The sequence below is a fragment of the Protopterus annectens genome, chromosome 2.part2 (genome assembly GCF_019279795.1).
Source record: "Protopterus annectens isolate FY-2018-M chromosome 2.part2, PAN1.0, whole genome shotgun sequence".
NCBI classification, from domain to species: Eukaryota; Metazoa; Chordata; order Ceratodontiformes; family Protopteridae; genus Protopterus; species Protopterus annectens.
Window position 1 is genome coordinate 663,631,936 of NC_056730.1, and position 17,727 is coordinate 663,649,662.

The following is a 17,727-nucleotide window of genomic DNA, read 5'->3' on the forward strand; positions in this document are numbered from 1 at the left end:
GCAAAATCTTTAGAACACCCCCAGGCCCCTCAGAAAAAAGCAACCATGGTCCCTTTGAATGTCCAAAACAGACACCTGCAAAGCCTCATCAGACATACTGCAAGCTGGATCTTCACTGGCCTCCAACCCGGTCAAAGCAGAAGAATCAGACAACAAAGCTGGGTGAGCCTCCAGGTTCTCACTGACCTCGAGAGAAATGCCCAGCGAAAGCTGGACAGCGGAAGATTCCAGTCTTAGTTTTTTAACCCTCTTCTTCTTTCCAAACGGCTGTCCCTTGGAGCGGGAATTTCCTTACATGGTATGGCTAGCGAGAAGCTTAAGGCAATGATTCTCAAGATACAAAGCAAGGGAAGAAAGCCTACTACACTGGGTCTTCAGTATGAAAGCCTGACAAACAGAACAGGTCGTATGGTCGTGACCGGCTTCTAGGCAAAATAAACACTTATCATGCTGGTCTTTATGGGGAATCGGTCTCTAGCAATGGTATTTATCCTTCCTGGATGACATTAACCCCCAGAAGCAACTAAAAAGCCAAGAAAAAACAAAGCCCCAGCAGGGTACTTATCTGCAATGGCTCGGTACCAGCAAACAGGATGTAGGCATTCAATCCAGCGAACAAAACATGCATTCGAACTGGTGGCAAAGACATAGGCGTTCAGACCGACAATCGGGAGATGCATTCGGACTGATGGCAAAGAAATTCTGAGCATCGTATGTCTAGACTTCACCTTTATGCCCTACGGTATGTGAGGAGCATACGTGTAATGTTCAGCCTACCTTAAAGCAATAGTAGGCTTTTGTATACTGGTTGGAAGTTGGGCTACCCAATGCAGGGAATCCCAAGTGTAAAGAATACTCCAATCAGTGAATGGAAGGACATCTGCTACTTTTCTTTGAGGGGGTGGAACATTGGTGATCTTTCCTGGAGGTGGAGGGTAAGACAGGAAGGTGATCTTTCCTGAAGGTGGAGGGTAAGACAGGAAGGAGATTAATTAGCCCCTGGATATGATCTTCTGCAAGCACATGCCTTGTGTGATGGACACCCAGGTCTGGGCATGCACAAATAAGCTTCTCCAGACTGCCTCCTGAGTGAGGCGGTTGGGCAACCATTCAGGAGGGCTGTTAAGATCTCTCAGAGTAAGGACCCCAGAAGCCCTGAATCTGTAGACCACCTCTGTTGCTGGGGCAAAATCCACCATTAGAACTCCCCCCTCTGCCCCAGTGGGGCATTCACCCGAAGTACCAGGGGAGAACCCATGACATTTAAGGCATCACAGTTTCTTCTCTCCCTTCTGGTTCCTACAAAAAGATCTTGGGAGGTCAAGAACCATATTCCTATGGCAGAAAGGGTTTTCCCATCTTGCTCACTTCTGAAGAGTGTCTCTTTAGCTTTAGGACCAAAGAGTGTTGAGTCATCATAAAGGGCATTAACAAAGGACATCATGAAGTACTCCACAAAGTCAAATAAGTGCATCCAAGCATGTCTCCTTAATATAACATCAGTGCCAGCGACTCTCATAAGTTGCCTTGGAAATGAGGCACAATGAGATGTTCAAAAGAGAACGGAGGGTGACGAAGTGCAAGTCCACAGTTTTCCTGTCCCCTGCAGAAATGGACCTAGACACAGAGAGATTTGAAGAACCCCTTCATCAAATCCCTCTGGAAATGTGTCACTTGTGCCAGATAGCTCAGCTCCCTCAGTGCGAATGTTGTTGAAGTGTAAACCCGCTTCCAAATCAGTTCATTGCCATGGACTATTTGCTGGAGCGTGATGGAAAGAACAGCTTTTTTTCAGCAAGCTCCTTAGTAAGTTGCTTAAGAACTTAAACGTATGTGTTAGTGAATATATTAAATGAATGTTAATATGTAATAATGTTACTTCAAATTTCAGACAGCATACTGGCAGTACCCACTCCAATGTACAACATCCAAAATCTGAAACCACTTTACAATACAAAGCGATCTAGCAAAACTTATATTTCCTATAACAAATACTGTGCTGCATTCTGAGTATTCCGTTCAGAAAGTAAGCATCTGCTTCCTAAAGATAAGAAAACTAAGATATTTTTTCCAAGAGCAGGGAGGGGAAAATGATGAGATAAGAATAAATAACAAACTTTATAAATCACAGCATGACTTAAATATCTTAAAAAGTACTTTTTACAAAGTGCCATATCATATAAAAAAATATTTTTCCTGAAAGAGGAACAACAATTACCACTGACTGCAAAGCATCACTAAGTACCTCTGTGATCAAAACTGAGAAGATACATATAAAACACATAAAATAGAAACAGAATCCTAAAATAATAAATATATATTACATAAAAAACATGCAAATTCTAAAACAAACATTACATCCATGGAACAGATGGATAAAGGCCAGAATAAGCCTTAGACAACTTACATTCATTTAGAAGCAAGAGCAATGGAGAAACTAAGCAAGATAGGATGGGCATGAGCAGTCAAACCAGATCATTTATCCTATTCTCAGAAGGCAGACTGGCTAACTGCATTAGCAATGCATACAGAAGCATAGGTGTACTGAATGCAACTGTGCTACTTTACATCAACTGAGTTCATAACACTTTGAAATGAACTACAAATTTATAAAACACATGCCCTCATAAATAATAATGATTCATTGTATTGAGACACTTAAGAATGTTGATTAATTGTGTGACAGCCATATATCTACGTATAGAAGGAAGCAAACACAGTGTTCAGCCCTGTGCGTCTTCACCTAGATAAGTAGTTATGACACCACTAACACCCTCTTGTGCCTTGAAATGTTGTTTAGTATACCTACCTACCTAATAATCTTGAATTTGTAGCAAGCAATGAGGTTGCCAGTGGAACTACTACTTTACCATTCTGATTAATGTGACGAAGCAATGGTAACAAGGTCAGCTTTGAAAAGGTTGAATAAATCCTGCATGTCTAAAAGGATGTTTACTTATTCTGCCTGCCCTCAGTGGTAATAATGTTTGGGTATCTAGTCACCATTAACTTTAACAACATTCTAAACAATGTAAAGATAATGTATTCTATCTCTTTTTCGGCTTTTCCCGGTTAGGGGTCGTCACAGCAGATCACCTTGTCCGCTCATGTTTGGCAGTGGAGTTTTAAGGTGTCGAGTTGCCAGCCCGGCACCCAACCTTCCACGGAAAGCAAGTAAAGTAAAGATAATGTACTGTACACTATAATTATGGGAGTTCAACACTTTTCTGCACCTTTTATATGGAAGTGAGGGATTTTCTGAAGGCAAACGGAAGTATCTACAAAAGAAATGTGTTTGAGGAAACAGTCTGCAGATTGTAAAGACTTACCCATTCTGTCTCTGAAAATGGAAAGTTTATTTGAGGTATATATACAGAAGAATCGCAGAAAAGATAATGTTTCTTTTCATTTTACTTTCTTGAACTTTACCATGGTCAAGACCATCAGGGCAATGAAGGAGTAAGTACATTTTTTTGATGTATCATTGTCATCTCCTGTACTACATTAAAATATTGTTTAGTAAAGCTTTTATTAGTCAAAAACAGGCTGAACTAAGGAACCGGCATAGTAAACGTAGGGTGAAAGTGAAGAACATATTCAAAATTAAATGAGGAATCCTTTCTCATAAAATTTCTCTTTTATGAAAATAAAAAAGTTGTTATAAGTGAAAGCAAAAAAATTATATAAACAAACAAACAAATAAATAACAGCATAAGTAACTGTATAACTCTTCTACCACCTAAAACACATTTCTAATTAGAAGCTGCTTGAAAAAATATAATTCAATCTCAGAACCACAAAACTCAAATCACAAGCAGTGTGGCAAATTTAGATTTTGCTACCAGTAATGAGAATGGCAAAGTAGTGTTTGTATACATTTAGGAACAGTCAATCTTGTTTCTCTTACAGTGCATCTTACACCATGGTCAGGACACTTAATTATGGACTCAGCATATTGGAGGAGTTAAAACAGTAACCAAATTCTGAAGGTAAGGGCACTGAAATATGGTTTACATACTGACAACCTTATGTCCAAAGTACATATTGAGAAGTAAAATATCCTTAGCCTTAAGCCAAAATCACAAATACTAAATGGTGAACAGTAAACCCTGAGATAGTATCTGAAGCACAGATTTTAGAATAAAGCCAAGTTGTTTATTTTTTTTCTGCTTACCTTGGGAGCAATAGGGAATTCCAATTCGGTTGCAGTCCCGTACCATATCTACAAAGCTAGAAACTTTAAACTCTTCTGCAGCTTCCTCATCTTCATACTACAAAATAAATAAATAAATATAAATATGTGTATCCATCAGAAATATCAGTTCCATCTATCCACAAACCCTTTTTCCTACTTTTTGTACATGGGTTTGGTGTGTCACTTCAACAGTGACAGTCATCTAAAGCCAATGTTTACACTGCTGTGTGGCTATAGCCCTCCTGTGGTAGTTCTTCTACACCACACATTCACACGCACACTCACGCATATGGCCAATTCAGAGTGTCCAATTCACCTACTGCATGTCTTTGGAATGTGGGACAAAACCACAGCACCTGGAGGAGACACAGGGAGGACATGCTGATGCCAAACAAAAGGCGTCCCAGCAGAGAATTGAGCTGTGGAACCACTTGCTGCAAGGCAACAACGCTATCTACTGTGCCACCTGTTATCCTTTGTAAAGGGTCTAAAACAGATACAGGAAAAATGAAAGTTTTGTACTTACCATCACAAAAGATCTGTGTTGTCCATCTCCGTCTGGTTCCACCTGTGGATTATCAGATCTGATTCAGATCAGATATAGGTCAAATCCTTCAGACTTCTGACTCGCCAGGCTCCAGCTACCTTATCCAAAATCACCCAATCCTCAACAGACACCCTCCTCAGGCTGAGTTTTAACCATCTAAGACAAGCTCTAAGCTACAATGCTCCCCAAAAGGAAGACAACGAGGAACTCAAAGAACAAGAAGAAGACTACCTCCATTGTCGAGACATCTCCGATAATGAAGTTTGCCAAAAATAGCAAAGGCATAAGGTTGAACCAGATGGAGACAGACAACACTGACAACATGGACCTATCATTATGGCAAGTACATAATTTTCTTATCTGATATTGTATTCTCTTGTCTGGCTTCAACCTGTGGGACAGAGTTCGCAGCCACTTAAAAATTCTTGGGAGGAACTAAGGAAGGAAATTCTGCAACACGGTGCAGCCAAAGGACACTCTGGATCTTGAGTGAATATCCAGCTTGTAATGAGAAATAAAGGCATGGAGGGCCATCCAAGTAGCCATGGCACACACCTCATCCAAGGATACTCTGACAAAGAAAGTCGTAGCAATAGCTATAGCTCTGACAGAATGTCCCTTAAGTTTGCCTAGCAGGGTCTTGCCTCTTAAAGTATACGTGAAAAAGAGACTTGACAACCACTTGGATAAAGTCACTTTCGTTACAGGTTTGCCCACTTGAATTTTTAATTGACTGAATTTTCTACAGGTCGTGGTCCTGTCCAAATAAAATCTCATGTCCAAACAATGCAAAAAGTAATCCCTCTTGTTAGAAAAATTGGGGAAAAAACACAAAGATGAATGCAGCTACTGAGATTACTCATCGAAGCCACTTTGGAAAAAAAAGAGGGATTTCTATGGATAGAAACCCTATCTTTGTTGAAAACCAAATAAGGAGAAGAGGAGTCACGAGTTTGTAACTCCAATAACTTCCTTGCCAAAGTAACAGCCATCAAAAACAAGGTCTTCCAAGACAACAACTTTGAGTCTGAAATAGCCGAAGGTTTAAAGGGAGGGTGTGCAAGGACTTGCAACACAAAAGGTAAATCCCATGGAGGTATTGGATCCCAAACTGGGGGGGTGCAACAAAATGGTATTTTGATGAAAGCCTTGGAAATCTTAAATGCCACCACAGTAAACATTATCCCTGTTGACATGAAAGTTAGAGATAGCTGCCTACTATACCTTAATTACAAAAAAAGTAGAGCCTGAATGAAACAACTCAGCACGTAACTGAAGAAACAACACAATTAACTTGAGTGACTGTAGAAGGGGAGAATCCAGACCTGCTGGATGACAAATGAGATCCAGAATGAGATCTAGAACCCAAGGGGGTACTGAAGAAGAGGCCATACAAAGGGGAACTGCACCTGATGAGGCCAGAAGAGTACTATGAGGATTACTACCACCCTGCAGCAGGCTGCCTTCTGGAGAAATTTTATAATCAGAAGAACCAGGGGGATAAGCATAAAGGCGTACCGGAGGCTAAGCACAGAGCAGAGCATCTCTAGATGACTGCTTCTGAGGAGGGACTAGGGTGTAATACTGTAACTAATATAACAAATAAAACCTGGTGTAAAAGCGACACAAGGCTAGGACAAGTAAAGTACATCAAAACTCAGCAGATTGAAACTCAAACTCCAGTTTAAGATAAAAAACAGGTTTTATTCCATATGACAGTGATAAAAATGATAAAAGTAGGTATTACTGCACAGAACAATGGTAAGCGCTTTCACCCATAAGGGCTTCCTTACACCATAATAATCTCTAGGTAAACTGTTAAACTTTTAAAGGGAAAAAGGCGTAAAAAAAAAGCTTTTTAAAGGAACAGCCCCATAGCAAAATTCATCCATTAATTGCAATATATAACCTGTGTAAAAATTAATAACATACATTAGTTATATAAAAACAAATTAAAAATGAAATGAGCAAATATAAAGTAATCTCTTTTACATGAAAACACATAACTAATGTCATGAACAATAAATCATATGCATAGTAACTACCTGTAACTATCTAAGCCCTCTAGATTTCAGAAAGGGCTTAAGTGGTACTTTGCGGTTGAGTCCTGGGTGTTGGTCTGCCATTAGTCTAATGATCTATTTAGACTCCTGGGCTTCAGTCCTATTTCTCACATCACCACCCCTGGGGTTCATGGACAATTCATCAATGACCCTAAAACTAAACCTATGTGTATCATCTGTGGCTGAAATATGCTTGGACAAAGCATTAACAATAGACCCAATCCTAATCTCATAAACGTGCTCCCTGATCCTGCCCCTCAGTCTCCTGTCAGTCTTGCCCACGTAAAACACAGGGCAAGAGGAACAGGAGGCGAGGTACACTACATGCATAGACATACAATCAGCAGAGACTTTAAACCTAAACATACTACCCTGGACTGGATGTATAAAACAGTCATCCGAGTTGATATAGCCACAGAAATTACACTGGCCACAGGGAGAAGTCCCCTGAGAGACACCTTCCTCCCAGTCATGCCTTGAGTAACATAATATATTCTTCAAGTTGGGTTTGTTCTTATATACAAACTGCGGTGCACTACCTACCAATTCCCTCATCCCCGTGTCCACTGTCAAGATATCCCAGTGAGACCTAATCACATCCTTGATCTTACCTACATCTCTTGTATAAAACAACCTCACCCTAATCCCGTTATGGCCATGATCCAAGTTCTCAGATTCTGTGATTCCACAACCTGGATTAGCTCCTGACATATCTGAGAAATAGGGCGTAGCTGTACCAATTCTCGGGCTGGAAAGTCCACAAAACCCTCTCTCAATATCAACATCCTTATAATCTGTCTTTAAACCTTTTATATAAAACCTTCAACTCTAACTCAAAACCTTCCTGCTTAGGATTATAACGGGACGTATCAAGGGCCTGGCCTCTCACTATATTTCCAAAGATATAACCAGGATGTATACTGTGTCTATGTAGTAAGGCATTACGATGACAAGACTTCCTGTACACCCCTGTATTCAATATACCACTATCTAGCCTTTCCACATAGACATCCAGGAAGGAAATCCAAGTATCAAAGAACTCATGGCTAAACTTCAAGAATGGGGATAAACCATTCACTTTATCAATAAATGCAGATAACTCATCAGCTGACCCTTGCCAGACAAAAAACAAGTCATCCACAAAACGTCTGTAAAACAATACGTAAAGGGAAAACTCTTTCCAAGGCAAACAAATTATCTGTCTCCCATGCAGCCATGAAAAGGTTGGCATAGCTATAGGCATGCGAAGTGCCCATAGCCACGCCATCCTGCTGCAGGTAACACTGGGAGTTGAAACAAAACACGTTGTTCTCCAGAACCACTTCTATGAACAAGACCAGTAAGTCCAAAGTGGAATCACTAAGTTCAGAGTGGGATTTAAGGTAGTCATGGACCATCTGGACCCCTACTTCATTAGGGATAACTGTAAACAATGATTGGACATCCATCGTGACCATGATATAAAAGAGGTCAGTGGGGGGCACCTGTTTCATACACTCATACAAGTCCAAGAGAAACTGCTTCATATCTCTCAAGACACATCTATTAGCATAGCATCAACAACAGAACGCAAAAAGCTCTCTACATAAATCGAAAACGGTTCAGTAGACCACCCCCTACCAGCAATTATAGACCTCATGGGTGGACAACGACTATCCTTGTGTATTTTCGGGAGGCCTTGTATCAGGGGTATGAGGGGGTCACTGACCGTCAGGTACTCAAACAATTCCTCTGTTATAACATGGCTCTTAAAAAGGTCTTCTAACATCCAATTAATTCTTTAAACATGCTACTCAACTATCTCATGATTAATAGCACAATAGAACCTCTGATCATCCAGCATGTTCCTCATCGACTCATAATAGAACCCCTGATCCATGACTACTACCCCACCCCCTTATCAGCTGGTCTAATCACAATAGAAGTGTCATGTCTCAGTCTTGTTAGAGCCCTCCTTTGTGCATAGGTCAAATTCCCCCTCGCATTTTGTTATATTTGTTTTTGGATTGCTGGTGGTGTTAAGAGCGTTTACTTCTTGGTAAGTGTTGTTTTTAGAACTATAATACTGTAACTGTTGCACTTGGTGTTGGATGGAGAGGCAAAGAGGACGCACACAGGGTGCCCCAGCACCAGAAGTTCCAAGCTGCTACTCTCGGATTTAGAGACCATTCATGAGGAAGCAGAATGTTCCAGTTCAGGCTGTCGGCCAGAATGCTGGACTTCCCTGGGATGTACATTGCAACCAGAAACTGCTGAGATGGAATTGCCCATTGCCAAAGCCTGATGGCCTCTTGACAAAGAGAATAAGAACGTGTTTCACCATGTTTGACAAAATACCAGACAACCTACATATTGTCCATCTGTAGTGAAATCACATTGCTGAGAATGGAGAGTCCTGTAAGGCCTGCAATGCAAGGAGGACAGACCTCATCCAGGTGATTCTGGAGGAGAGAGGGACAAGACAGGATGCACCACCATGGCAGCAGATTGGAGACCAGCAAGCATAGGCTGTGCAAGAGCAGACTGATGACTGGTCGCAAGCCCAGATGAGAAAGGGGATGAATCAGCAGCTGGGAACACCCAACCCATCTCCTTAGAGGAGAACTTCCTCCCCACCACTTTGAAGGTAGAAGCAGATTCTAGCCACCCAGAATCAATGGTACCAGTACCCGAAGATATTCGAGACACAACAGAATCTGGGAAAGCTACTGCTCCTTCCAAAGATGAGATCAGAGCAGAGATGTCGAATGGTGAAGCTCTGAGCAGGAGGGACAAAACCGAAGCTGGGACTGTTGTCCCAACCAGGAAACAACAGCCTCGATGCTACTGCTCCAAGGTCTGGTTGGCCCCGAAGTAGTCTGAGATGACAAGACCAATGAGGGAGCTGAAGCAGAGGATGGCCAAGCTGTCAGATCCAACATCAAGTATAGGAATGTAGCCAAGCTCAGTGACCTCAGATCCAAAGAGCCTGAAGGAGGAAACCAGACAGAAACGAAGCTGAGGTTCCAGGAAGAGGTCCCAATCCTGAAGGGATAAGACCTACATGCATATGGGTCTGAAAAAAGGACTTCATCAGTTGCTCCAAGTCAGAAGCTTTGAAACTGCTGACCGACCTTGATGATTGGGTGAATGAAGCCACCAACCGGGGGAGTGGAGGGTTGTTTACAAGACGTGGAACCTGTCTGACAGATCTTAGCCAGGGAGACCCAGAACTGGGAGGAGAAGACGAGGACTCCTGTGACAGCTCCAACGGAGTGGACAGGGATAAGTTACGTCACCCTATGGAGCCCTTTGACCAAGAAGGGGCTGGGAAGACTTGGCACCAGAGATGGAGCCTTACTTGTAGTCTGCAGGGAAAACAATGGAGACTGAGCAGACACAGGCAAAGAGGCAGATGGAGCACCCAACGGTTGTACGACCTTTGGGTCCAGGGAGCCTAAAGAAGGGCCAGGAAGAGAAACTGATGAGGACCTCTTCCAATCTCCTTTGGAAGACTTGGAGTACCTAGGTGGGCGATATTTGTCAGATCAGACTCTCTGAGCCAAGGAAGCATAAGATGGACCAGCAGGAGAAAGGCCCTTAAGGACCTATGCCCACCACTTATTAGCTGCCCTGGAACCAAACCCTTCACAAATACAATAGGAGGAGTCTAAACAGGCAGTCCCCAAACAATATACATATTTTATCCTGTGGGTCCCGAGAAGGTAACTTGTGCCTGCAGGCGACATTTTTTTGAAACTTTTGTCCATTGTACCACAACTATATCACTACAAAACCTGAAGAAAAGTAGTAAAAAGAAATATCTACACTACTCTAGACTATCTAAGAAAAAACAGCACAAAATACCACAAAAGTGCGGTAAAGCCCCAGTATAACCCCCCTAAACACACATACACACACACACACAGGCACACACAGAGACTACAAAATTTAACCTAGCTACCTTTCTACAGACAGGAAAAAAATATACACTGCTTACACTAACTTGGGTAGGGGAACAGCACTATAGTCAAAAACTCAACAAAATAGCTACATATTAAAGGAAACAGTGATGCAGAGCTGGATCGAGCTGCTGACAGAATAACAGAAAACTAGATTGGGGGGTTAGTTCAGGAGCAGGGAATTGTGGGTAATGAAGAGGAGCTTGTGAGTCAGACGTCTGAAGGATTTATTTGGCCTGTGTGAGATCAGACTCAGATCCGATAACCCACACGTTGAAGGCAGACAGAGAAGACAACATCGGATACAATGTTACCCTAACTGAAAAAAATTGATGCTAAAGATGGTGAAGATATAATGTAGAGTTCTCAGGAAAACATGGTTTTATATTCATTCTAGGATAATAATGAGTTGATCACTTACAGCTGATGCATAATTACTACTAAAAACTTTACAATAAATCAATTCTGCTTACCGCTAAAATCATTACAAATTAATTAAGTGAAGAAATTTTAACAGCTCACTCCACTCCTACCCTACCCCCATTCCCACCCACCCCTAATCAATTACATTTATAACTATCTTTGCCCCACCCATCCTCCAACCCAACTTGGATTCCTCCACACCCTACCAATCAGACTATCTTCTAACAGCCCAACCCCTTTTTTCCATCCCCCATATACTCCACCTCCTCTGCTTTTCTACATAACCAGTACCTCTATACCTCATTTCTTATTTCTACACCTCTTCAGTCTATTCCCACCTTCTTCATCCACCTTTAAACCAAAGCACTCTACCCCTTCTTTACTAGTACTATCTCAATACTCCTACCCTTACCTTCACTGTCACATCATCTCTACTACAGTACAAAATTCACCTCTTATATTCCCCTATTACAATCCACTCCTCACAGTACTGCCCCTCCTATTCAACATCTTTCTCCTTATTTTTACTATTTATCTCTCTCTCTCCTTCTAAAACTCTCACCACTTCACTCAACTTATATACCTCCCAAACCCACATCAATGTCTACCTACAATGCCACCCCTTCCAGCTACTCTGCAATCTGCTCTAGTCTGTGTGCCACTGACTTAATCTTAGAAAAGAAACCAATAATCCTCTCTGCACAGGATAATCCTCCTAATAACCTTGACCAGATCTATCTTGGGGACCCAAAACAGAAGCTCCATCCAAAAACCTTTCCCACTCATCTCAGCCTAGTCCAGTGTGGTTATATACACCTTAACCCTTCTCCTTCTTCTCATAATGCCCCCAACTCCACAAAATCCCTATATTTCACCACCATCAACATTCAAAGTATAAGAAATAAAATTCCCCTTCTGCATGCCTGGCTAAGTCAATATAAAGTAGACTTTACAGCCATAACCGAGACGTGGCTAAAACCATTCCCAAACTATTCCTGCCTTAGAACAGATAAACTCCACAAAAAGGTGGAGAACATCACCTTACTATATCCAAGCACTTTCACAGTGATTCCATATTCAAAGCCTATTCCTCTCTTCTCTACCGCAGAGTTACTTGTTACCCTCTTAAAACTAAATGATTACAAAACCTTTGCATCATAGTTATATACATTCCACCAAGCAACAATATTCCCATTCTTGAAGACATTCTTGCCTGGACAACCAGCAATATAAGTAATGAAACAATCATCTTAGGTGACGTTAATATTACCTAGACATACATCTCCAATATCAACCCCTCCTCAGACATTAACCTTCACATCTATACTCAGCTTATTTCTGATATTACTAGACCTGACAAAAGGAATTGCAAAGGTTCAATTCTGGACTGGATCATGGTTTCTGACCCTAACAAAATTTCCACCTCAGGTACATTTCCACATAGTATAAGTGACCACTCAACAGCATTCATAATATGCAAGCCCACTACTTTACCAAATAAACATCATAGATACACCCAAGATCTATCCTACTTCTCCCGAGATCTATCCTACTTCTCCCTAAATACCTTCAATAACATTTTGTACAATACTAACTGGAATCAACTACAATCTCTCCCTCTTAATGAAGCTGTGGAATTCCTCAATTCCACATTTCTTAGGATCCTAAATAGTCTTGCCCCCTCTCCGACAAAGAGTCAAGACAAAACATGCTAACTGGCTTACCAAGTTCACAAAACAAATTATGTCCTCTAGGGATAAAGCCTGGAAAGACGGTCTAAAAACAAGACTCCTTCCAGCCTCCCACAATATAAACAACTTTGCAATCAGGTCAAACGATTAGTACTTGAAAAAAAGAATATTTTCAAACCCTCCAAAACCAACATAATCAAAACCCCAAGACATTCTGGGGAGCAATCAACTCCTTACTCCATCCCGGAACTAACCATAATCCATGCCCAAACCCAGAAAAAACACCTACTGAGTTAGCCTCACTTTTTAACTCTTATTTCATTCACACCATTGCTAAGCTTACCACCTTCCCATTTATCAACACAAACCCACTAAACCCTACAATAGTACATACCCCATCTAGTACAATATCCACTTTCTCACTCTCTCCCATACCTACCTCAACCATTCAAAAACTTCTTCATAAACTAAAACCATGCACCAATGCCCCAGATAACCTACCTGTTGAATTCTTACAACTATCAGCCTCCTCCATAGCTTACCCCATCAGCATTCTCATCAATAGGTCCATTCAGGAATCATGTATACCTGACATCTGGAAAAAGGCATATTTTCTCCCACTTCATAAAGGTGGCAATAACTCTGACATCTCAAACTTCCAACCTATCGCCATTTTTCCCCCCATCTCAAAAATACTTCAGAAGTGCATTCACACTCAGCTCCTTAGTCACCTGGTTAAACACCAGCTCCTTTCCTCCACTCAAAATGGGTTTAGGCCAGGACATAGCACTAACACCACCTTCGTGTCCTTCCTGGACACAGTTAATAGAGCTCGGGATGCTGGATCCATACTCTCCGCACTCTTTCGGGATCTATCAAAAGCATTGGACACAGTTTCCCACTCCCTTCTGCTTACTAAACTCTCTAACCTCTGCAACTCTCCCTCCACCCTTCAGTGGTTTCCTAACTATCTCAGTAAAGTACAGTTGTGTACCTACCATAAATGTAGATGTTCGAGTGTATTCACTGTTGCAGTCATTACACTTGGGTTATCCTGCTGGCAGGCTACCCGCATTCAGCCTGAATTCCAAAGTCCTGGTCTGGTGTCTGTTGCTGTCACCTCTTCTCTGAGGTCAGTGCGCCAGGGGTATATAAGATGCAGCCGACGCCATTTTCTTCAGTTTTTCTTGCCCCAGATGTCGGGTGCCCCCAAGAAGGTAGGCAATACACATTGCTTATAAAAAACATACACTAAAATAAATAATACCTTCATCTACAAGCAAATACACCACATAGGTTGTATAGGATAGAGAAGTATAGATAAGTCCCAGCAAAGAAAGGGGGATGGCGGGTGGGTAACCTGGACTGCAACAATGAATACACTCGAACATCTACATTTATGGTAGGTACACAACTGTACTATGTTCATCGTGTTTCACTGTTGCAGTCATTACACTTGGGTTGAATCCCAAAGCTGAGGTTGGGCGGCTGGGTCTAAATAGGATTAGGAGTGGCTATGAGGCCTTGCAGAACTGCAGTGGCAAAATCTGCTCTGGATTTAGAGTAAAGAGGTAAGTGGTAGTGCTTGGTACAAGTGTGCACTGAACGCCAAGTTGCAGCCTCCAAAATTTCCTTGGTTGGTACTCCTCTGAGAAAGGCTGCTGAAGTGGCTGCTGCCCTGGTAGAATGTGGCCTAATATTCTTAGGCACTGACTTGCCATGCTGTGCATAGCAGAAAGGAATACAGTATCCTATCCAGTTTGAAATAGTCTGTTTTGAAATAGCCTTTCCTTGTGATCCTGCAGCATATGCTACAAACAGTTGCTCAGTTTTTCTGAAAGCTTTTGTTTTGTCCAAGTAGAAGCGTAGCTGCCTGTGTATGTCCAAAGAGTGCAGAAGTCTCTCCCCTTTATTCTGGGGATTTGGATAAAATGTTGGCAAATGAATGGTTTGGTTAAGAGCCACACTGGATACTACCTTTGGCATAAATGTTGGGTTTGTCCTTAGAGTAACCCTGTCCGGATGAAAAATGATAAAAGGTTCCACTGCCATTAATGCTTGTAACTCTTGAGACTCTTCTTGCTGAAGTTACTGCTAGGAGCAGAGCAGTTTTCCATGATAAGAATTTTATATCAGCTGTATTGGCTGGCTCAAAAGGAGGTAGTATGAGTTTTTTTAAAACAAAGCTGAGGTCCCATGTAGGTATCGGTGCTCTCCTTGGGGGTCTTATGTTTTTTGCCCCTCTGAGGTACTGTCTTAGCAGTGGATGCGAGAAAATAGGAGGTTCCATATTGTAATGAGCCGAAATGGCAGGGGCATGGATCTTAATTGATGAGAAGGATAGGCCTTTGTCCAGCATCTCAGTTAGGTATTGTAAAATCTGAGGAATATTTGGAACAAGTGGTTCACGTCCTTGTGCCTGGTTCCAAGCACAGAATCTCTTCCATTTTTCTGCATAAGATTTCCTGGAGCTGGGCCTCCTGGCTTCCAAAATGACATCCATAACAGCTTTAGAGAGAGGTGTGTTCTGTGGTTATATTACCTGCCATGTAGCCAGAATTAAGATTCTGAGTTGGCTGTGCAGGATCTGATTGTTTTGTTGAGTCAGAAGATGAGGAATTTGAGGTAAAGTCCAGGCTGGGCCTTGAGACAAACTCTTTAGGAATGGGTACCAGTGCTGGCATGGCCAGTCTAGGGCAATCAGAATCATTTTTGGCTTCTCTTGTCTGACTTTTAGGAGCACCTTGGGAAGGAGAGGCAGTGGTGGAAAGGCATAAACTGATAGGGTTTTCCAGCTGAATGATAGAGCATCCACTTTCCATGCTTGTGAGTGATAAGTCCTTGTGCAGAATCTCTGTAGTTGGCAGTTGTGAGGGGAGGCAAAAAGATCTATGTCTGGGCATCCCCATTTCCTTGTTACCATGCTGAAGACATGTGGATTTAGCTTCCACTCCTGAGGGTCCATGAGGTTTCTGTTTAGTTTGTCTGCCAGAGTATTTTTCTTTCCTGGCAGGAATTGTGCCTGCAGATGTACTTGATAGATCAGTGCTGTGTTCCACAAAGTCATGGCTTGCCTGCAGGGGGGTAGGAATGTGTAACCCCTTGCTTGTTTATATACCACATAACTGTGGCATTGTCCGTCTTTAGTAATAGTTGTCCTGGATGTAGTAGATCCTTGAAGGCTGTCAGGGCATTCTTGTACAGCTAGCATCTCTTTTTGATTGATGTGAAGATGCATTTGGTCCGCGGGCCATGTGCCCTGAATACATTTTCCTGCCATGTGTGCCCCCCAGGCATAATCCGATGCATCTGTTGTTAGTGTCTGCCTGGCTGTGGGTAAAATGAAAGGCTGTCCCTTGTTGGGGTGACAGGCCAGTGCCCACCAGCGAAACTCCTGTTGCAGGCAGGGAATAGGAATTATTGTTTCCAGGCTGTGGCAATGTTGAGTCCAAACACTTTTTAGATACCATGGTGCCGTGGTAGCGTTGTCACCTCACAGCAAGATGTTGTCCCGTTCGATTCTCAGCTAGAGCGTCTTCTGTGTGGAGGCATGCGTGAATGGGCGTACCTTCGTTGAAGGTCATGCGTCAGGGCTGGTAACTCGGCACGTAAAAATCCACTACCAAACATTAGCGGACCGGAGTTCCGCTGTGGCAACCCCTAACCGGGATAAACCGAAAGACACAACAACAACAACATTGTAGCTTCCTCATATGCAGTCTTGCATATGGAATTAGCTGGATGCAGGATGCCATGAAGCCCAAAGCCTGCAGAATTTTTCTTGCAGGTAGCTGGATCTTTGTTGCCATCATATGAAAGTAATCAGTCAGTTGTCTTTGCTTGTCTGATGTGAGATAAGCCATCTGGGCAGTTGTACTTAAGCTTGCACCCAGGAATATTATCTCTTGAGAGGGCACTAGTTTTGATTTCTTTTCGTTTACTGTGTACCCTAGGCAAATTAGTAATCTTTTTACAAACGCCACATGTTTTAGTAGAATGTTCTTGCTCTCTGCTTTAATAAGGCAGTCGTCCAAGTAGGGATATATTTGAATTCCTTTTTGTCTGCAAAATGCAATTACTGGTGCCTGGCATTTTGTGAAGACCCTGGGCGCAGTAGATAAGCCAAAGGGCAGTGCAGAGAATTGGAAATGCATTGAGACAGCTATGAATGTGAGGTATCTTCTGCAAGACTGTCTGATTGGGACATGCAGGTATGCCTCTTTGAGGTCTAAAGTAACTAGCTAAGCCTTCTTGCCCAGCATGGGTAGAAGTTGCTGCAGTGTCAACATTCTGAATTTTGGAACATCCAGGAAAGTATTTAGAATTGACAGGTCCAGTATTGGTCTCTAGGCATTGTCCTTTCTGGGTACCAAGAAAAGTCTTGAGTAAAATCCTTGTCCCTGTTCTTCCTGTGGTACTTTTTGAATAGCTCTCATGACCATGAGAGCAGAAATTTGTTTTTGTGCCTCTGCCCATTGATTTTGTGGCAGGTCTGGCATACCGTTTGACCTTGGTAGGGTGTGAAAGTGGAACCTGTAACCCTGAGAAACAATATTCAGTACCCATTTGTCCTGGGTGATCATGTGCTAATTTTGTGAGAAAAGTGCTAGTTTTCCCCCTAAGGGTGCTGCCAAAAGGTAAGTGCTTGGCATTCATAGAGGGAAGTCATTGGGACTGTTTCCTGTAAGGTTGTGATTTCTCTTCTCCGCCTTTGGGGGCTGAAGCACCCCATTGTTTAGGTCTGTATGAGCCTTGGGGCTGAGATCTGCCTCTTGGGCATCTGTATCTGCCTCTTTGTGGCCTGACACTGAAAAGGACCAGTTTTTAGAAGGCCAGTTCCTTCTAAATCTAGGTGGCTGAACCTGTA

General features: G+C 42.3%; 1 protein-coding gene across 1 annotated transcript in view; it reads right to left on the minus strand.

Moving 5' to 3' along the window:
• Positions 1 to 17,727, minus strand: part of DNAAF9 (dynein axonemal assembly factor 9) — a 2,711,795-nt gene that overhangs the window by 2,358,976 nt on the left and 335,092 nt on the right. Inside the window, exon 5 of the mRNA XM_044064082.1 lies at positions 4,175 to 4,271. Within this exon, the coding sequence (XP_043920017.1) occupies positions 4,175 to 4,271 (97 nt within the window). The remainder of the gene's footprint in view (positions 1 to 4,174; positions 4,272 to 17,727) is intronic.